Source organism: Coturnix japonica, chromosome 4 (assembly GCF_001577835.2).
Source record: "Coturnix japonica isolate 7356 chromosome 4, Coturnix japonica 2.1, whole genome shotgun sequence".
In the NCBI taxonomy this organism is placed as follows: domain Eukaryota; kingdom Metazoa; phylum Chordata; class Aves; order Galliformes; family Phasianidae; genus Coturnix; species Coturnix japonica.
Genome location: NC_029519.1, coordinates 71,781,117 through 71,801,758, shown reverse-complemented (window position 1 = coordinate 71,801,758; position 20,642 = coordinate 71,781,117). Strand labels below are relative to the sequence as shown.

The 20,642-nt window shown below is 35.7% G+C and overlaps 1 protein-coding gene across 4 annotated transcripts in view; it reads left to right on the top strand.

Annotated features, from left to right (window-relative positions):
• Nucleotides 1-19,954, top strand: part of EVC2 (EvC ciliary complex subunit 2) — a 58,385-nt gene extending 38,431 nt beyond the window's left edge. For 3 of the 4 annotated variants that reach the window (XM_015862637.2, XM_015862639.2, XM_015862638.2), the window contains 8 exons: nt 2,215-2,419; nt 3,734-3,856; nt 8,392-8,619; nt 10,769-10,986; nt 12,339-12,426; nt 17,207-17,400; nt 17,971-18,072; nt 18,532-19,954. In XM_015862637.2, the coding sequence (XP_015718123.1) occupies nt 2,215-2,419; nt 3,734-3,856; nt 8,392-8,619; nt 10,769-10,986; nt 12,339-12,426; nt 17,207-17,400; nt 17,971-18,072; nt 18,532-18,802 (1,429 nt within the window). In that variant the 3' untranslated portion in view covers nt 18,803-19,954. The remainder of the gene's footprint in view (nt 1-2,214; nt 2,420-3,733; nt 3,857-8,391; nt 8,620-10,768; nt 10,987-12,338; nt 12,427-17,206; nt 17,401-17,970; nt 18,073-18,531) is intronic. The other variant, XM_015862636.1, reaches the window with a different exon arrangement.
• The last annotated feature ends 688 nt before the right edge of the window (nt 19,955-20,642 follow it).

Here is a 20,642-nt window from a genome sequence, read left to right as displayed (position 1 = left end):
GGACCCTGTAGCCAAGAGAAAGCACCCACGGTGCTGTACAGCAGTTTCCTTGATAAGCTTTCAGTGTTCTTAAGCATTTGTCTTCCAAGTCCATTTTTTACTTAGTTGCTTTATTACTTGAATGTTTACAGTACTACATTTCCTATACAATGTACTTAATAACAAACTTGGTTAGAGACATAGGAACAGAACTGTAGCTTTAGAGGAAGCCACTGGAACAGGCAATGTGTGGAGCCTCAGGAAGAAGTGCACCAAATGTGAGAAACCAAACAAAAAAAACAAAGCATCAGTTAAACTTTCTGCTTACTACCTCTTCTATAAATAAAACAGACTTGCTTGGGTGTTTTGGTCCTAGCAGCATGTCTCTTAAGTTTGTCTGCTGTACAGGCAAGACAAGGCAAGACACCTTGTCTGCTGCATGTTAGCTTTTTTAAAGTATAAAATCCATTTGCATCTTGGTTTGGTTCAGTTTGCATGGCCCTTGTATTATTCAACATTTTAAGTACTTTTCTGTAAGCCGTGTTGGAGTATCTTCTGGCTTATCTTATTATCTCAAAATATATTGCTGAGAACAGACCTGTGCAAGCTGGAAAGGAGATAGTATGACCCAGCAGGTCTTTCATTTCCTAATTTCAGTTCCAAGGTAATTGCGTTCCAGTCTGCAGCATTGCCTGTTACATTTGTTAGATGCTATCTTTATTTACAGCAATAGTAAGCTGCCTCCTTTTTCTAGTAAAATATGTGCAAATACATAGGAAAACTTCAGCATTTATGCAACTTTTCTACCAAAAGGCCCCTACAGTCTATCACTGTCTTTTTGTTTAATCCAGTGGCTGCTGATTTTGATATTTCAGTCACAGATGCCAGCTCTTCCATTTGCATTTTTATCTGCCATATAGTTCTCACAATTATTTTGAGTGATTGTTTTTCCTTTTTATTGCTTATTAAAGCAACGGTGAGTCAGTCCAAAGTCTGTAAGAGTCATTAATGCTGAAAGTTTTTTTTTTTAAATATGGGCTTCACAAAATTGTGATTTGCAGACTTTATGATCTTTTCCCTGTTGAAGGTCTAAGACAGCGCAAGGAATGGAAAGAATACTGCAAGAGCTTGTTTGGTGTAATGTTGCTTAAAATAATCATTTTTAAGTGATCAGTACCCATAATGAAAATCTTTTAATATAAAGTTTAAGTGTACGTTGATGAATCAGTAAACAGGAATGGAGTCAGCATTTCTAAACCCAGAAATATTTCAGTACAGCTGTGAGTTTCTGTGGACCCATGTTACCTTGACTAAAAGCATCAGGCTTAATGGAACTTACAGAACAATAACATTTTAAAAAGAAAAATACATTTTAAAAAAACAGTGTAAACAGTTTTCACACTTTAAACACAAAAGCATTTTTGGGAAATAGAAAAACATTCAAAAGAAAAGTTAATCTACTTTTATCAAATGTTCACATAATATTTTAGTGACATGATAAGAATATGAATGTAGTTTAAGGTCAGTCAAATCTAGAGGATGAATTTAAGGTCTGGCATCTTTTTTTTTTTTGTTGTTTTGCTTTTTAATGTCAACCTCACCTTGACCTGAGGAGCAGATCCCCTGACTTCTGTGCTGGAAACCTTTCTTCTACAAAAGATGAATTTTGAGTGATTCACGTTGTTAAAATGTAATGCATGTTGTTCAGACTGCTGAAAGCTTTTCTACAAAGAACAAGTCAAACCACTTAGTGATGGGACAGATTACATATATGAGTTTATAATGAAGAGATACCGTTTCTCTGCTCTCAGTGGCTTTGACAGCTAAGTGCTGGGAAAAAGCACAGAGAAGCTTTACAACAGGCCTTTACCGTAATTACAGCACTAAATTCAGAGTTTGTATTGTCTGAAGTGGTGGTGGAAGGATTCTTTTCATAAGAGAAGTACTCAGAATTGTATTTATTTTATTTCTTTTAATTCTGAATATGTTTTATTTTGCAAATGATTTTTTACAGTCTAAGAAGTTCTGTGTGCAGAAATTGAAGTATCCCCAAGGAAATCTTGAAAGTATTGAACATTTCAGTCCCATGTGAAAAGAATAACTCTTGTATGCATAAGACAAAAAAGAAGGGTCAATGTCATGTATTTTTGTGCATGCCTTTAAATTTTGTGCAAAATTGTTCATATCACTGAATAGCAAATGGCTTAATTTTTTAATTTCCCCCTCCCTCAACAGGAAACTTCTGACTTTGCCCCTTTCACTCTCTGAAGAGGAATTGCTCAAAATGAGGCAGGAGTTCCACTGCTGCTTTTCTCAGCTGGACAGCAGTTTGGCTTTGACCAAGATAAGAGCAAGAGCTTTACTTCAGGCTTTTGAGCTGGAATGGAGGGATGCACAGCTACTGAAAGTCAGTCAGAATCTAGCAATGACCAGTAAGCAGGTAGGAACATTTGGGGTCTGTTTAGGAATGGGTGAGGTGTTCACGTAGGTTACCTACAGGTTGTCAGCCTCTTGTGCAGATATAGGTCTAAAGCTTCTTCATAGGGATGCCCATGAAGTATGCTCTTCCTCTGTGTGCAGATGGTGGACCTAAGAGGTAACTGAGCATAGGGAAATATGCTTCCTTCATGCACACGTGCACATGGCTACTGCTTACATGTTTTCCAGCCTCTCTATGAAGGTGTAGGTATAAGGAAGCAGTTTGGGTGGCCAAAAGGAGCCATGTTTCTTAGGAGAGCCATTGAAATGTCAAAACCTGGAGTGGTGCTAAGCTTCAGTGAAGATCAGGCAGAACCCAAGCTGAGATTTTTCCTGCAACCCCCATGCTTCACTAAATTTGGCCATGAGAAGGAAGCAAGGGCAGATTAGGGAGTATTTTTAGAGAAATGTCCTACATTGTCTTGTTTACATAAGAAAGTGAAACTTCAGGGTTAGCTGATCTTTCTTTGCAAGAATAGAGTTTGATATTTGATTCTTCTTCAGGAAAATGTAAAATCTGTGGAGTCATAAATTGTGTTCTGTGTTTAAGCAGGAGAAATAAAATTGTTTCCTGTATGATTTGTTTGATGCCATTGTAAATTAATGCTTTGTTTTGTTTCAGTTATGTTTTCTTAATGTGTAAGTGAACTTGTGATAATTGCACTAGAAAGTAGGCTAGATCAAAACCTTAATAATTTCTGAAGTACTTAGAAAAGAAAATGACTTTCCACAGCCTTATAGTTGAACAGATGTTATCATTTCCCTGAGAGTACATTATCCTTAGTTGATATTCTTGTAAAGAAATATAAAGGTCAAGAATAATTTGATTACATGGAACGGTGCCCCTTAATACTATCATGGTTCATTTGAGATTCATATAATGCATTTTGAAAACAATGTAGCTCTTAAATTAATATTCTTTCTTCATTTTTAACCATGCTGGGGAGATAATGTATCTGTTAAAATCTTGTTGTATTGTCACTGCTAAAGGTTGTTTAAAATAAAATTTATAATGGGTTTTGTGGGAAGGATGAGTATATACTTCTTCTTGAAAGAAATTTAAAAAGAAGTTTCCAGCTTTGTCTGAATGTCTGAAAGGGATTTTCCAAGTGAATAGCCAACACATGCATTTTAGAAATATTGTCTTAGCGAAAGTTGTCCTTGCCACATGTTTCATTAATTGTTGAATCTGCAAAATATAGTAAGTAGTAATCTTAATGTTAACATACCCATCTGTCTCTTACAAATAAAGCACTTTGTTCTTGTCTTCTTACAGCCGCATGCTAAAACGAAAAAAACAGGATCCAAGAATAGAAATAAGATTGACATTTTGAAGAAATCTTTGCAGGACAAAATTTTCATTTATCAAGACTCAGTGAAAGTTGAAAATTTGACTAAGGTAAATGCAAGCATTTTCTGTACTGGGGTCAGAGCCTAAATTTTAATTAAACAAGATATAAAACGAATGACATGAAACAGAGTGAGAGATCTTTCTACTCTTGTCTACGTTTGTTAAGATGCATGTAAAGATTAACAGTTTGCTTCAATTTTTTGGACATAAGTCTGAAAGCATTTTGGTAACTGTTTCATCAGATGGTTCTTGGGCTTAGTGTATGTATTGACTGCAAGATGCATCTAGGTCCTTCAGCTTTCTTAGGGAGTCTTTCAGATAGTGGAATGCGCTTCACTGCTGATCAGGATTTAGTTCATGGACCTCTTCAAATGCTACTGTAAAACCAGCATTGTCTTCTAAGGAAGATGTTTTCCAGGTTTGCTTATGCCCTGCTCATAAAGAGTGCCTTGAATATAATGGGTATCTTTTTGAAAGGGTCTCAGTCCCTGTCTGGTGGTGTTGATCCTTAAGGAATGGGTGGGACTTGTGCCAATACAGGGTTTTGGAGACTTGGTCCTACTCTGCCTCCAAACTTTCCATGAGATCTGCACGATGTTGTTCATGCTCTTAAATCTCTCTCTGCTTTGCTTTCTCATTTGTATGATATGAGTAACATACATTTTCTGTATCAGAGGAATATTACAGTGACAACTGTTACATGTAGGTAGTTCTCAGCTACTGTAAGATCTACGCAAAACAAGTGTCATTGGAAGTTAAAATCGGTAGATAAAAATGCTTCCACAAATGACTGCAAATGTCAGTTTTAGTATAAATTTGGACATAGTTTTGTTCTTACACTTGATCCTTGTGCTTTTTATACCTATATTCTGAGGAATGTAAAATCATGGATCTGCTTGTTTGTTCACAAATAATTTTACTTTTATGTGAGATAACATAGAAGCTGTTTCATCACAAACAATGTGTTTTGATATTCTAATGTATTACACTGAATTGTGCAGTGTCAAGCAGTGTTTTACAGTCTCTGCTTGATATGATAAAATCCTTTGTGAGTGGCAAGGAAATACTACTAGTTTAGAAGGAGTTTATAATTTAGTTAGAAACCAGTAGTTGATCCAACTTTGACTGAAGTCACCACGTATATCGTGCTGCAGTCACATCTACTCACAAACTTTTGTTTTCCCATATTCATTTCTGTTTGGAAGCTGTGATTCCAGAACTAACAACTGGCAGAAAGGAACTCAGGTGAAGAAAAGTAAATAATACTATCTGTCTGAGCAATGCAACAATTTGGTTAAAAGCAGCTGATTTATTTTATGATGTTGAATAGAAGTTGAATGATAAAGCTGGAATAACTTATGTATTTGGGCACAGTGGGTTTCATACTTAATAATACATAAAAATTATATTGTTTTGCAGTTTGGACCATACATTTTATGGTTCATGGAATATACTGAACATCTTGTGTAAACCCGTGAGATATTTGGAGTGATTGACAAAGGAACTATGTGTTTCTGTCATCAGTGACATCTCTTTGGCCTTTTAATTCAGCTGCAATTAAAATATACATTATTGTATCTATATGAAGTGTAAAACTGCATTTCAATCCTTATTCATTATTCATTTTAATGGGTTCAGACTTATACAAGATCACTCATTTACTCATTCATTATTCATTCACCCATCCTCAGATTTCATATAATTCACTTAAAATCCTTGTATCTGAAATGGAACCTTCTGTCAGAAAAGAAGCAGGTTTCAGATTCATTGTGTGCATACATCTGTCACAACATTTGTCATTTGTGCAGTTTTTTATCTGTATCTTTCAAGGCTTATAACACTTATTTTTTTTTTCCTAAATGACAAAAGCAGCCTTCAGATATCGCTTACTAATTTTGTGTCATATAAACCAAATGTTTCCACAAGCATATGTTTTCCACTTTTTGAAATGTGTATGTATTCTGGCAGATGGACATAATTGTAGAGATGTAAATAAAAACTGGATGAGAAAGAGAACCAGCTCCTCATAATATATATATTGATATATACTTTCATAACACATTCAAGCTAGTGAATGAGCGGTGAATAATGTAGATTATTTCATATATAGTAACTAATTATAATTTATATTAGTTAAGAAGTTCCGTTAGTCTGTTGGATAGAGAGCATCACAGGCAAAAACTTTTGAAAATGATCCTATTTGATTCTAGTCAGTTGGGTGCTGTTGAACTTTTTTCCCCATTCCTTGAATAGGTGGCATTATACTGCATTATCTTACTGTCGTAATATAAATCACTCTGTTGCGATTCCATTGTTCTCAAGACCGAACAGTTACAAAATTTAAAAGTTGATTTGTGGCATCACTTGTCCAGCCTGGTTCATTTCTAGCACTACCCTTTAAATTGTCATTGGTAGTGCTTTGTTTCTGTCTGCAGGGAATGCCTTGGTGGACACCAGCTGTTGTTAGGGAAGTGTTAAGTGACCAAGTAGAATGTAACTTGGAGAAGTTTGTCCTCTGCACAGTCTTTCAAAGGAAGACTTTTAAAATATTCACCATGGCATTGGTGTGTGGAATAACGTTTTTTCTGACCCTCATAACAATATCTTGTAGTAACATTTTGGATTTTGAAGATAAGTTTTCTTTGGCAATGTAGAAAAACAAAGCAACAAACAAGCCTTGAGCTGGGTGGGATTGGCTGTCTCATGCAATCCAAATCAAAACTGATTTGTAGAATGCTTTACAGAAGTTTCTGATTTTCTGTGATTTCTGTTTGATGTTGCTAGAGTATAATGTAAATGTCTGAATGCTTGTGAGCTGATGCATTGTGAGGTTAGATGGGAAATGCTGAAGTTATCAGCTTTTTGGTAAAAAGCATGGCATTGAAAATACCTCAAATTCATTTTATGTTTCTCACCTACTTGCAAAGAATGTAAAATAGACACACACAAAAGTAATATTAGTATAGAATATTGCTGGAACATGGTAACAAGAAATGGGTATTTTTTGATCTAGCTTGATATATAAATCATCTACTTTTGTTTACTTTTTTTTTTTTTTAAGAGCACTTGGAAGCTGCTGGAGCACTACTCCAGATTTTGGCCATTATTTATGCTTTCCACTGAAGAGCTCGGACTCCATTGTTCAAGAGTAACAACTTAGTTACTAGCATTTAGTTTTCCTGTATTTCCAGCGTGATCTCTGAGCTAAGTTCTGATCTGAAATCAAATGTCTGTTAGCCATTTGCTTACTTATTATTTAATGTCATACACATATATTTTTCAAGACTGACACTTTAGATTAACAGTAATGTTGGAAGACAATGTCTGTCTTTTAAGGTGGAGACTTGTTTCTACATTGAGTTTATAAGACATCTTTACATTTTTTGTTGTAGTTATCTAACTCTCATTTCTAAGAGACATTTCTGAGTGGTAATAGTCTTTCCTTTGTGTTCAAGGATGTTCCAGATGATGTAATGGAGATTTTGGAGAAAACCATATGAGCACGAACATACCATAAGCCTTGTTTATTGCAGATCACATTTTGAATTTAGCTGTATCTGTGGGATAATAGAATTTGAGTGATACACAGTTAGTCTTGGGAAATTTCTTACCAATTAAATTTCCAGAGAAAAATCATGGACATCATTCGTTCTCCTTTAGGGCAAACCATGAATAAAATAAAAATAATTAAAAGAAAAAAAAATGTAATTCTCGTAAATATGAATGGAATAAAAGCTAGCATGAATGGAACGCTAATAAGGTTTTAATGACTTGAGATGCAGAAAAACAGATGCAGGGGCAATTTTACTGGCCATGAATGCCAGTGGTAGAGAATGGAGGGTTCATCAATCACTTTGCGTTTGATTGTGTGCTTGTAAATGCAGAGGTTGCTTTTCACTCATGGATTTTTTTCTGTGTAGGTCCCACTAGATGAGTTTCAGCAACATAATTACTGAGTCAGAGCATATGAATTTGATCCTCTTTGATGTTTACTCAGTCTAGTTTTAATCCTGTCTGAAATCCATTACCAGCAGGCTCTTGATTTTGAGTTTAAGGTTGTTTACAAAAGAGGATTTTTAGTTATTTGTTTAAAGAATGGTAGGTTGAATTTTACTGGTCAATATCAACTGACACATGCCAATTTGAAACTGGTTATAGTCTTTCTCTTAGCAAAAATAACATAAAATGTATGGAAAGGATATATTTTATCTTGCTATTTAGTCAATGACACAGGTAAGCAGAGAGTTGTGTGTATTCTAATTTTTCTTTTGTTACATTAAAAATTAATATAGACCCCGTATTCCAGGTTAGTATTTAATATTAAAGTTATCTTTACCTAAAATGAAGCCTTATCACATTGAAGTATCTCACCTAACAGCAGTATTTTTTTTAATCAGTTTAAATACAGTAAAAGCCTGAAATGTAAAGCTATAAGCACTTTTTTAAGCAATATATTTTGTGATAACAGCTTTGATTTCTTTGCTGTTTTAATCTAGCTTGTTAATTTCAGAGTAGTAAAATCATGAGTGTGCATGTAAGGTTTTAGGTTAATCTTTTTATCCTTTTCTGTCATTATCTTTTAGGTCAATTATGAGTTGCTACTTGAGAAAGACTGTCAAATACACGATTTGGAAAATAAACTTGGAGAATATATTGCTTCTTTAGAGTTTCAGAAGAGTGTTAAGAAATGCAAAATGTTGGAGCTCTATTCAGCAATCATAAGTGTGCAAGCTTTGCTCTTGGAAAACCTGAGCATGTCAAAAACCCTGTCAAAATCAGAATGTATTCAGATTTTAGAAGCTCATAATCCGGTAGGTAATGAAGATGTGAAAGGGAAAGGTTCCTGCTACGGGACAGCAACTGCCATGATGGCTTACTGGACTTTGGTTTAACTGTGCTGGTTTAGAATGTGTTGCATCTGTTGCTGGTCTGCTAATGAATTTCCGTGTTTATTTGCCCTCTAGTGCTTTAAGTAAAAGAACTAAAGCAAAGAAAAGTGTAAGAACCAGAGAAGATGATATTATGATTATTTATTTTTACTATAGCAAAGTACCTAGATCTACAGTCAGATAACTAATTAATGTTAAAATTTTGTTGTTCACAAGGAAGGCAGTTGGTAAATGATAGTGAATTGTGACTCGCTGGTGTACAATCAGTGTACCCACCTGTTTATCCTACTCTCATGCCCACATGCCTCATGTATATAGTAGAAAAGATTTTTATAGTAGAAAAGATTTTTCCCTTCATTGTGTTTGCCCCATAGTTAATATGTGACAATTTTTTTAATCCTTTTTTCATACTTCAGTGCACAGAATTCATAAGGAAATATTTTTTTAATGTCTCCTATTTGTGACCGTCCAAGTGAGGCTTGGGAGAGCACTGGAGTAGAACAAACAAAATGTTTTTTTTAAGAGCAAAACCTTTTTTTGCTATAGGGCATCATTAGTAAGTTATTGCTTTGAAAACTCCTGCTTAAATTTTAATGCTCTCATCTCTATAGAGCCTCTCTTAAAACAGCAGTTAGTACATTTATATCATTCTAGACTTTTTTTTGTTTTGTTTTGTTTTCTTAAGTTGTATTAAATTTGTAGGAAACAGGAAAGAAATGTGGAGAGAGTATTAGAATAATTTAAACTGGGGTTAATACCTTTTATGCAAGAAGTGTAAGAGGTCCCAGAGAAGAGATTGGACTTTGTTCTATCCTCTGCAGAGGGATTACCTTTATCTTATTTGTCCTTGAACAGTTTAAAAAAAAATATTGAAGGAGAGACAGAAAAAGGGATGTAGAATAGCAATGGATTCTTTATCCAACATGCAAGAACTGAGCTAAAACATATTTTAGTTGGGGAAAAAAGAAAAAAAAAGTACTTTTGACATTGACAATTTACGGAAATAATTTCCTGGTGATCAAACCTTTGTATCTTGCTGTATTTTATTTCTGCTCCTTTATCCCACCACCTGGCAGATTTTAACAGCTGTCATTCTAAAACGAATGTATCAGATTACACAGGATTCCCAAATGCTGCATTAGTGATAGTTTTGCCAATCAGTGAAACAAGAATATTTGGCTATTTGTGAATATGCTTCATCCCCTCAAAGAAAATGAGTGTTTTTCATTTTTGGTGTTAGGAGAGTAAATCTGAGCTCCAGAGTCAAACCTTGCTGTCTGGGGGCAGACAGTTACTTAGAGATGCTGTGGTCCAATGGATTTCTAGTACAAATACAGCTGATGAGGTGGGGGAGCAAATGGAAAAAGTACTGAGTTTTTATCTAAGCTACATGTTGGGCAGTAGAGTGCTGAGATTTTTAATCAGCTTGTTTGAGGTCAGACAAAAGTGACCCTTGAAGACTGGAATATGAACTCTTCTTTTTGGAGTCAAGTTATCTTATGTGACCAAGGAGACGTAGTTTGGCGTGCGATCCAGTCCACTTAAAACTTAGGTTTTAACAAAGAGTTTTAACCCTTCGATTTTTAGAGCATTGTATTTTAAATTTAATTTTATTACTCTAAATATGAATTACTATCTTTGAACTTTATATCTCTTTAATATTAGCAATTAATGCAACTTAACTGAAACTAGTCTTGCTCAGCTTCACACACTATTTCAGTAGCTTTATGCAGCTCGTAAATTAATTCCTACAGTACCATTCTTTTACTAGATCTCAGATTTCTGTAGTGTACTTTCTAGATGTCCTCTATAGTGGAAGGTTTTAGCATCAGCAGTGGAAACTGACTTGTATCTCTAGACATTGTTCTGATTTTAATAGAGTGCAAGTCATATTTACTGAAGATATTCAACGCTTTGAAAAGCGTAATGACTCCATTGTGTTTGGGTAGAATGACCAAATGAATAAACAAATAACACAAACTGATGTCATCTTTTTTTCTTCACTCCAAATGGAATTTGTTCTTTCAAGATAAATCACAACTTTTCATCACTACGTGTGTTCAACCTCTAGGAGATTGAAGAACTTGACAGGAAGCTGGAGTATGAAATGTTGCATAAAGAGTCTGCGCAGCAGCAGCAGCAACATCTAGTGAATAAGCAGAGGTGGACACTGGATGGATTGAGACCTTCAGGTGAAGCTGTAGAAACAAATGCAGACAGACAGGTGACGTTTCTGCTAAGACAGGCCATGAGTAAATGTATGCAGTTTATAAACCTGCAGCAGCAAAGGTGAGTGCTGTGGTCTCGGATATTGCAAACTCACTGCAGTCATTATAGACTTGAAAATGCCACAGAGAAACAACATAGTGTTCTGTGTTGTTGAGGAGGGGCTGTACATCTGTGTTTAAACAGTGCTTTTTGTGATGTGGCCCAGAGTTTAATAAAGAAGTCTCAGGAACTCTAAAATAAGAAAGATGGAATAATAATTTAGTTGCATTTGGATTGTGATGTGCTATAAGACTATTTCTTGATGGGGCCAGCGGAAACCTAGCAATAGCAGCAAGGGGGAAAAGAATTCTGGTTCTGTTACTTCATTTCCCAAGGTAATAGGTAGAAACTTGAATAAAACCTGCTCTGTTGGAATCAGAGGAAGTAGCCAAGACAATAAAATTAAATTTCCATCTGCACTGTCACGCTGTAGACTGAATTCTCTGTTGTACAGTCATCTTTGATGTCATATATAAAGTCTTCCTCCGAGATAGGCTTTCACTTTTCCCTGACCGCTTGTTAAGTAAAAATATCAGTGGGGAAAAAAAAACCCCAAACAGTCATGCCTCCTGTGTGATAGGTAGAAATATCTGTCTTGTCATTAAGGTCACCCAGCAAAAATAGGCGATAATGTGCAGAATTATGAAATAGTATATTACCTTTGTTAGGACTTAGGTAGTTAGAAATAACATTTTTTGTACATTGCACATTATTAAAAGCCTACCACCTGTTTTACATTACAAAGAGGGTTTCCATTGTAACAGTTGATTTATGAAAAGGTTTTTGATGGACTTTGAGTAGAGTCATTATGCTCTGCTCTAACTGAAAAGGTACTTGATGTAGATTATCAACTTTTCTACAGTAGAGTTATTAGAAGAGACAATAGGTCCCTTGCTTGGGAATACTACAAGATACACATTAACCAGTTTTTCCTATGTACCTGTAATATAATGGAAGAAGTGAATACTGTGTTTTTCTCAAATTGCATTATAATTGCTTCATAATTTGGCCTAGTATGAAAAAATTACCAGTAATGAGAAAGCTAAGAGTTTGTTGTTATTTCAACACCTAAAAGATCCACAGTGTATTGAAAAGTGTGGAGGTGAAATCTGAGATAATGGGAGAATAGATTGAATCACAGTATTTTAGAGCAATTTTAGATTTGTATTTTCTGTAAGACTGCTCTGATTTTTTGTTGTGATTCAGGGGAGAAGGGAAGTGGAGAAGGTTGCTTATTTTAGAAGTTATGCTGTTCAACCAGCGTAGCTGATAAGAGTTACGCTTTCTGAATGGTTGACTTTCCATTATTGTTTCCTGTAATATATTCATTGTTACTGGGAAGATTTCTATGTTAATTCTATCTTTCACTTCAGCTTGAGAGATGAGCAGTGGAATGGTATGGTACTTGAAGATCTCTTGGAAAACAGAGAAATGGATGCATTTTTGGCACTTTATAGTCAGGTAAGCATGAAATCAAATGAAGGTTCCGAGTTTAAAGTATGGCTGTGTCTGGAAACTTTTCTTCTTTCTGGGGAGCCATTGCAGATGTACTTGGACCTGGTTCTGCTAATAGTCACTGCCAGTGCTGGTGTTTGCAGCCTATGTTACAAATTGGTTCATTCTGACCTACTTTCAGCCTTTTTAATTTTACTCAGTTGTAATACTTTTTGTTCACTTACAAATCCTTCCCTACAGTTATCTCGTCACATTTTCTTCAATGGAGAAAACTAAATTGCATGACTTGCTGTTTTACAGACAGGCCTACAGTCTGATTTTCATGAGTTGAGATAGGGATTTTGTTTAGTTCTCAATCAGTCATAAATGGTTTGCATTGATTGTGTTAAAGAACTAAATAACAGAGGCGCTGCTAGTTAAGTTTTCTAGTATGCTTACTCATTGTTTTCATAAGGAATATCACCTCTTTGTTGGATATAATTTATTATCTGTTGTCTGTCTGTCAGTTCTACAGAAGGCATTTAAAATGAATCGGCTATCCCCAAGTTTTATCTGCAGATCTTGGTTGAGATTAAAAAAGTAGCTTCAGAATACTGTAGGTGGTACAGCTTTCATGTCCAGTTGTCTTGTCGCTCAAGGACACCTGCAGCCACATGTATAACAAAATGTGAATTTCAGATGCCAGCAAGCGAAGGAGAAACAGACTGCTTAGTCTGAAGGAGTGTCAGGATTTACAGCATCTCAGATTTGTTTCTGTTCAGAATTATGTACTACTTATCCTTTGTTGAATTAGATGGCTATTTGAGATCAGATTAAAGTAAGGCTGATGTATATTACATGTGCATCTCCTGTGTATTACTTGTGAGATTCACTGGGAAGGTAGCACCTGTTTTCTGATCTTTACTCTGATTTTGATTAGAAACCTGCATCAAGGTCTCCTAAAACTCATAGAAGTGTGATAATCTCTTGCTTCTGTCTCTCATGGGGACATTTGGTCTGTGTTCAAAGCAGATTTGTTGCACGAGCCTTGCTGGAAGAGATTTGAGTCATCTGTTTGCATGATGGCTACGGTGCTGTCCTGGAGTGGAGTGTCTCACTTTGTGCTAATGAATTAAATGAGAAAAAATGTGGGAATTCAAACCTAGTCGAATATTTTCCACATTTCCTGTTCTCTAGACATAATAATAGAAGCACTAAAAGTCCATTCTGACGTGTCTTGCAGAAGGTAGCATTTGAAAGTGTTTCCTGAGGAAGTTGTGACTAGCATTACCATTATTATCACATATTATCATTTTCCTCTTAGATTTTTTTCTTGCAATCCTCCTCTCCTCTCCTCTCCTCTCCTCTCCTCTCCTCTTCTCTCCTCGTATGGAACAATGACAGCTATAATGCTTTCCAGGGGTAATACTGAGTTGAGGTTTTGTTTGCACATTTGTGATTACAGCATGTTTAACAACTTAAAATCTCAGAGCACTTTTCTAACTGAAGAGGGATAACGCTTTTGTGTTCAACATTTCTCTTTCTTTTTTTGTGTGTGAAATATGTGAGGAATGAACAGGCTCATGTGGATATTTTGTTGAAGCATATGATGCTTCAGATACTTGCTGGGTAAGGTAAATGTAAGTTTTAGATAAGCTCCTTTCATTTTCAATGAAAAATGGACATGAGATCACAGACTAAAACTGAAAAAGCTTTGGTAATGGTTCTCTGTAGTATTGTGGTTTAAGTCATTGATTTTGGTGCATTAGTCATGTGAATCAGTTGAATCAGTTCTCTCTTTTTCTTGCTAGCTCTACCAAGACCATTGTCATTGCATAATTTCAGTGTTTTTTCATCTGCTTTTGCCTTAAGTTTTTGGACAAATTGATGGAATGGCTGGGACCATGCACAGTGTTTGTTTAATTCTTCATGGTCTGGTGAAAACACTTATCAACACTAAGTGCAAACTCTTAAAGAGAGGGCAAGAATACTGCATTATTCTCATGCTCCTGTCCTTAGTTTGCCATACTTGTGTGTATAGAAGGGTAGAAAGAAGTTGCATACTGCAAGCCAACTGCTTAGCAGAAGAGTTCTTATCTTGCAAAGGATGTTATGAAATGTTTATCTACTGCTCTTGAGTATAGCTGTGCCTGATAGAACTTCAGCATTTACTTCTCTTATGAAGGTTGTTAATTCAGGATATGTGGCATGTTAAGATCAGCTGAATGCTGAAGCAGCTGTGTATGACTTGGTGGAAGGAGTGAGAGACAAACCCGGTGTCTTGAGTGCTACTACTCCTGATGGTGAATCATTTCAATAGAAATCCTTTCACAGCAGACCTTGGCCCTTTTCTTAGCATTTAAGTTCTAAGACTCCATCATATATGGAGAGCTCCTTCAGATACACAAGCAAAATTCTATTCTCTGCAATTGCCATATTAAAATAACTCCAACTATAATTACAAACTGTAAAGAATTACATGCTTAGTATGGTAACAATTTATTAATTTGTTACTTACGTTGGTAATAGGAATTTACTTAAAATCATTTTCCTTGTCACATTACAATATGTAGACACATTATTTGGCAAACATTAAGAAGATATAGCTGCTATACTTCTGTTTCTTGCATTCATTCTTTTCTTTATATAGGATTAAGACTAGTTTTCATATCTGCAGATGTATCCTTCTCTGGAAGAGCAGATATGCTTTATTTTTCAGTCTTTTGTCGCGCAGCTTATGTGTCAGTCGAGGTGCATCTGAGTCAATAAGAGATTTGCTTGAATGATAGTGAGTTCAGGATTGTAACCTTCTGGCTGAGAAGTTACTTTTAAATAAGCGTGTAGCTGTAGCCCCGGGTACAGTAGTTGGTTTTTAGAGACAACAGATGATGGAGGCAGACTGTCACTGAAAACAGCACAGTAAGCTTGAAGCACAGCATGAGTCAAATTCATCGATTCTTGCATGTAGGTGTTTCAATACACGTTGCTCAGACCAAACACTTAGTTCTGCTGTTTGTAAATCACAGTTCACACATCCCTATTTTCACTTTGGCCAAATTCAGAGAATACAAATGAGGTTATTGGTGGCACAAGTAGCAATTAGTGTTACAAAAGATGCAAAAGCGTGATCTTTACAGTACTTCACCATATAATGTGCCTGAAGATTGAAACTCATCCCACAATAATGTGACCTTTCCTTTATTTGAATACACATTCACTTCTTCCCACATAGGCAGGCTGGTCTGGGTAGCTGTAGGTTTCTCTTGTTGGCGCCTGCTCACAAATCAAAACCCCCTTTGCCAGACGTGTGCTGGGTGCACCTGGCTAATGCTACTTGCAGTACTGTTGGCAGTGTTGTAGCACCACGGAGGATGAATTAATCATGAATTGTGCTGTGTTAGAAGAGAACTAAACAGTTGTACTAAGTACAAACCATTTTTGGTGAAGAAAAGTAAGGGTCAGAGGGGAGGAAGGAATGTTTTAAGGAGGAAACTATTACAGGGGAGAGCAGTAATGAAGTCATGATGGTTTGATCACCTGCATATAGATTACTGAGTTAAAGGTCCTGAGTCCATTCAGGTAGAGGGAAGGGTGGGTCATAGAAACGTGCCATTTTTTTGTTCTTTGTAAGAACTACACTTTTTAAAGACAGAAAAGATCTGTATAAATTGACTTCAGAAATTAAACATCAATGTCTATATTAAGATTTAAGCTCTTCTTTATATTTTCCCTGTAGAGGCCTCGAATCAATTCTTACTCTAAGAAGTGTGAACTGATGTCTCATTTACCTAACTAGAGTGACTGTTTTGTTTTAGGATGAAAATACTGGATATTTCAAATAGCCTATCAGTTTTACTAATTTATCATCAGTCTTAGCACTTTGTCTCATTCATCCTAGTATCTCAGTGATTTCCATGGAAAATATACAGCAGTACTAGAGAGTCTGGGGTACTTTCGGGAGTGAAGGCTCTCCTGTATTTTAGAGGGGAATTCTGTGCTTGGCAGTGGGAAAAGGAGATTGATTGATTTCTGTTATTGTAAATGGCCTTCTAAAATTTGGATTAGTGATGCTTGGGGAGCTTCTTTGTACATGGATTTTGCAGAAATAATTGTCTTTTACAGAGAATCCTTTTGGTGAAATAATTTATTTCAAAAAAGATTGACATAATGCCCTGAATTGCTCATGGGGAAGAAAGAGCAGAGTTCAAACATTAGCAGAGGGATTTGGGCTCCTCTATGGAGAAACGAGGTCACTGTCTTCTTGCATGGTGGGACCTTTTGGGTTTCTTATATAACCTGGGCTTTGTATTCCTTTCCCTTTTCTCTGGTAACAAGAGAGTTTGCTGAATGAAGGTTGCTCAATCATCTTGAGGGATAGAGGGAGACCTACAAGAGTCATCTTTATGCTTGGCACATTCTGCATGATTTCACCTGAGATACATGTATACTCAGAACAGCATTGCTCTGGCATCCTTTGAGCTGTTTAACTCTCTTTAATATACTGTTCTTTCCACTGAGCATCCACTGTAGGTACATACCCTGAGAGGAACTGTTTTCTCTAAATTTCAAGTAACTGTCTGAAGTGAGATGGTGTGGATAGAAGCACTGAACATGAGATTTGGGATTGTGACCCCTTGACACCAAAGCTGACAATGCTAAAATAATTTTTAGTAAAGTTTAGTTTCTGTGATGAATAATTCTTTAGCAGTTAAAAATCACTAACACTTTTCTTTTTTTCTTTATTTTCATTTTTATTTTTTTTTTTTAAATATTATATTTCTCTTTCTTTCACCCATTAATCTTCCAGGAGCTCCGAATAGCAGGTTATTTAGCCAGACTGACAAGGGTACCAATGGGGATGTTGCACAGGATTCTGAACTTGTTGCTGCCCTCCAGTTCACAAAGTGAGGTTCTTTCTATCCTTGATTCCATCGGTGTATATTCAGATGGTGCTGCTGAAAGTGATAGTAATGCAGATGAGTCTGGCAGCTGTAAAAAAAGGTAAGTGGGATTTTTTTTTTGTTAGACCATTGCACAAGTTTATTGTTTTCTGTAAATATTGATTTGCTGTACAAGCAAATAGACAACAATAGAAAAATAGCAGGTGCATAAATATATTTGGGAAAATTCTTCTTTGGGTAAAAAGTGTTTTGAAACCGTTCTGTTATTTCATGAAAGAAAATAAATTAATTGATGAGGAGTTCAGACACGTTACAATATATAAATAAGGCTGTGGTTTTATAGATTTATAATCTTTTCTCTGATCATTTTCTTTCTGTTGAGTTTATTAGAGTAATAAAATTTTATCTCCCAGCTTTGTGCCTTAACAAAGGAGAGAGGGATTTGTTACTGGACCCCTCTAGTTGTTGGATGTATGCTGTCAAGGAACAACTAAGGGTCCTTGAGACGGTGCTCTGACGTGTGATCTTCTGTAATTATATCTTTTTTGTAAAAATATAATTGTATTCATGGTATTAATCTCATGTATTTTGTGGTTAAAATAGGAAGAGGGAAGAAATCGTGTATGTTTAGGGATTTGCCACTGGGAATATTTCTTTCCTCCTCTTTTAGGAGGAACCAAGAGTGTTGGCAAGCATTGGAGTACAAAGTAAGGGAAGATCTGATAAGCAAAAGTTTGGAAAGGATTCTTTCTATAAACAGGAGAAAAGACAGGTAAGGGAAACACAGGAGGAAATATATGATTATTTATTTCATCTCCAAATATGTTTACTTTTATATCAGAAAACAAGTTCCTAAGGATGCATTTTCTGATGTTCTTCAGCTGTTTGGTGTTTGTTTCCTACAGCATATTTACACATTATATGTGATGATAGTAGAAGTCTAAAAAGGCTTTTACACACTTATCTGCAAAATTCACACATTTTTCATACACATTGCCCACCTTACCTATGTTACTTATCATAAGGTTAACTTTTCTTATGTGATTTTGTATCTCATAAAATGATTTGTAGATTATAGCAGACTGGAATGGAAATTACACTTTGATCTGCCTGAAATACAATTATCTTAATTCTCAGTGAAAAGTCACTACTTCTGTGTTATGGTGTGATAGAGAAAGTGATTCTATTTTTCTGCCAGGTTATTATTTATTTCTTTATTTCATTTATGTAGCTTGATAAAGAAGAAGCAACTCGCCCTTTTGGAAAGACCATCATTCATTCACCTTGAAAGTTGGCCTACACGTCCTCCTGTGGAACAGTCCAGTCCGCTTGTTTCTTTTAACAGCGTGACAGCTGAAGCCATAGAGGTATTAGACACAGGGGAGAAGATATTTTTGTTTCGTGACCGGAGTGATCCAACACTTTCTTTTCATAATTATCCAAGAAAAAAGAAAAAGAACTTTCTTAATTCCAAAAAGGCTGCTCGTGCAAGTATAAACTAATGAGGGAGACTTCCAGGTGAAGAATCAGCTGGGGAAGAGGAAGTTATTTAAATATCAGAAAAATAATGAGAAATAATTGAATATGCAGTTTGAATAGCACTCGGATCGCTTTAATAGCATTTTCTCTGACCTTGTAAATGGCTGTAGTTTTATACAGGCACACTTCACAGTGAGCATTATGCATTTTGTACTTCTTGACAGTGTAGGATGCAACAGGTAGAATACGTTGGGTGTTCTGCGATGTGCATTCTGACAGACAGGACTCTGTGTTTCTTCAGTACATTTCGGTCATTTTTGCACTGATTTTACTGTAGCTCTATTTTCATAACTTACATCAGTTTATTTATTATATAAAGCAGGTACTGATTTACTGTTCTTGTATTTATATATTCTTGTAACAAGCTGTGATTTAGCAGATGACAGGAAGAGATAAAGCTCAAGAATCTTCTGCTCTCTGTTTTTCTGTTAGTCTAGCTAATTTACTATATGATTTTGTGCTGTTAATGAATTTTGAATGTGTTACTTCTACTGTCTGTGTTCTCTAATGATAACTGATGGTTTAGATCTTCAGCATACACGCTTTGTTTTATGTCCAGGAGTAGTTTCACATTTCATTATTGTTTATGAACTTACTACAGTAGAGCAAAGAATGCTGCTGCAATTTGAAACATAAGGTTTAAATCTTAAATATTTGTAACCTGTTGCAGACATCTTCTGGTAAAGCAATACTGTATATGACAGTAGAAATGGGAAAATGGTAAATACGACTTCAAAAGCTTTTTTCTATTACAGGGCTGCCAGCTCTCATAATTTTAGGTGGCTATTTTTGAAGTTCTTATTCCCAAATAGCTCCAAATTGATGGCAATATCGTTTTACATTTCTGGAAGGAGTTAGTTTTCAAACTTTTCTAGTTGACAGAAAGTCTGTAAATGTGAATCCTATAAGCAGTTACAGGAAAAGATAAAATAAATGCATGTTTGTTAATATTTCATTATATTCTTGCCTGTGTTGTGCTTTTCTTTTCTTTTTTAAACTGTATAATGTATAATGTTACTATGATTGTATTTTGCAGTTTTTCAAGTATGGAATTTCTGTGCCTTTGTATTAATAGGATGCCAATTTAATTTTAAAAATAAAAATGTTACTTTGTATGCGTGTCTGCAGTTGGCTCATATTCCCATTGGAAAAAACACTTTTTTTCCCCACTTCCCTTAACGTGTTTAAATATTCATCTCGTGGTAAACAACAATTAGTGTTTCTTTTTGCTACTAACATTAGAAAATGTTCTATGCAGTAATTAGGCTGATAATCCTAATTATTTTCTGATTGCATTCTCCAGATTCTTCGTAGAAGTTGTCACTTGCACAGAAAGAGGAGTGTCAGAGCTGCTGTGTTGTAATGCATCTGATGTGTCCTCCCCAGGGCATGGGTAGGTTAAGGTCCTAACTTGAGACAGGTCAGAGCTGTTTCTGTAGGAGGCTCAGGTGTTTCAAAAAGGAATCTGGAAGAGCCATGTCTCAAGCAGCCCTTGTGCAAGCGAAAGCAGTAGGATTGCTATGTTGATTTATTATCCTTAACAACTCATCTGCACATCTGATAAGAGAAGGATAATTTACAGATCCTACTCATCACAAATTTGAAGCAACTCAGTGATTGGAACAGTGGAGAAATGTCATGCCCTGATCTGAATCAGTTCCATATCATGCTGTACGTATTCAAAGGAATGTGCAAACCTTAAAATCTCTCACACCGTAAGAAATGGGTACTACATTCAAAGGACAGAGGGCCAGTTGGTGTGTGTGTCATTCCAATGCGTATACTCTAGGTATTAGAATGCTT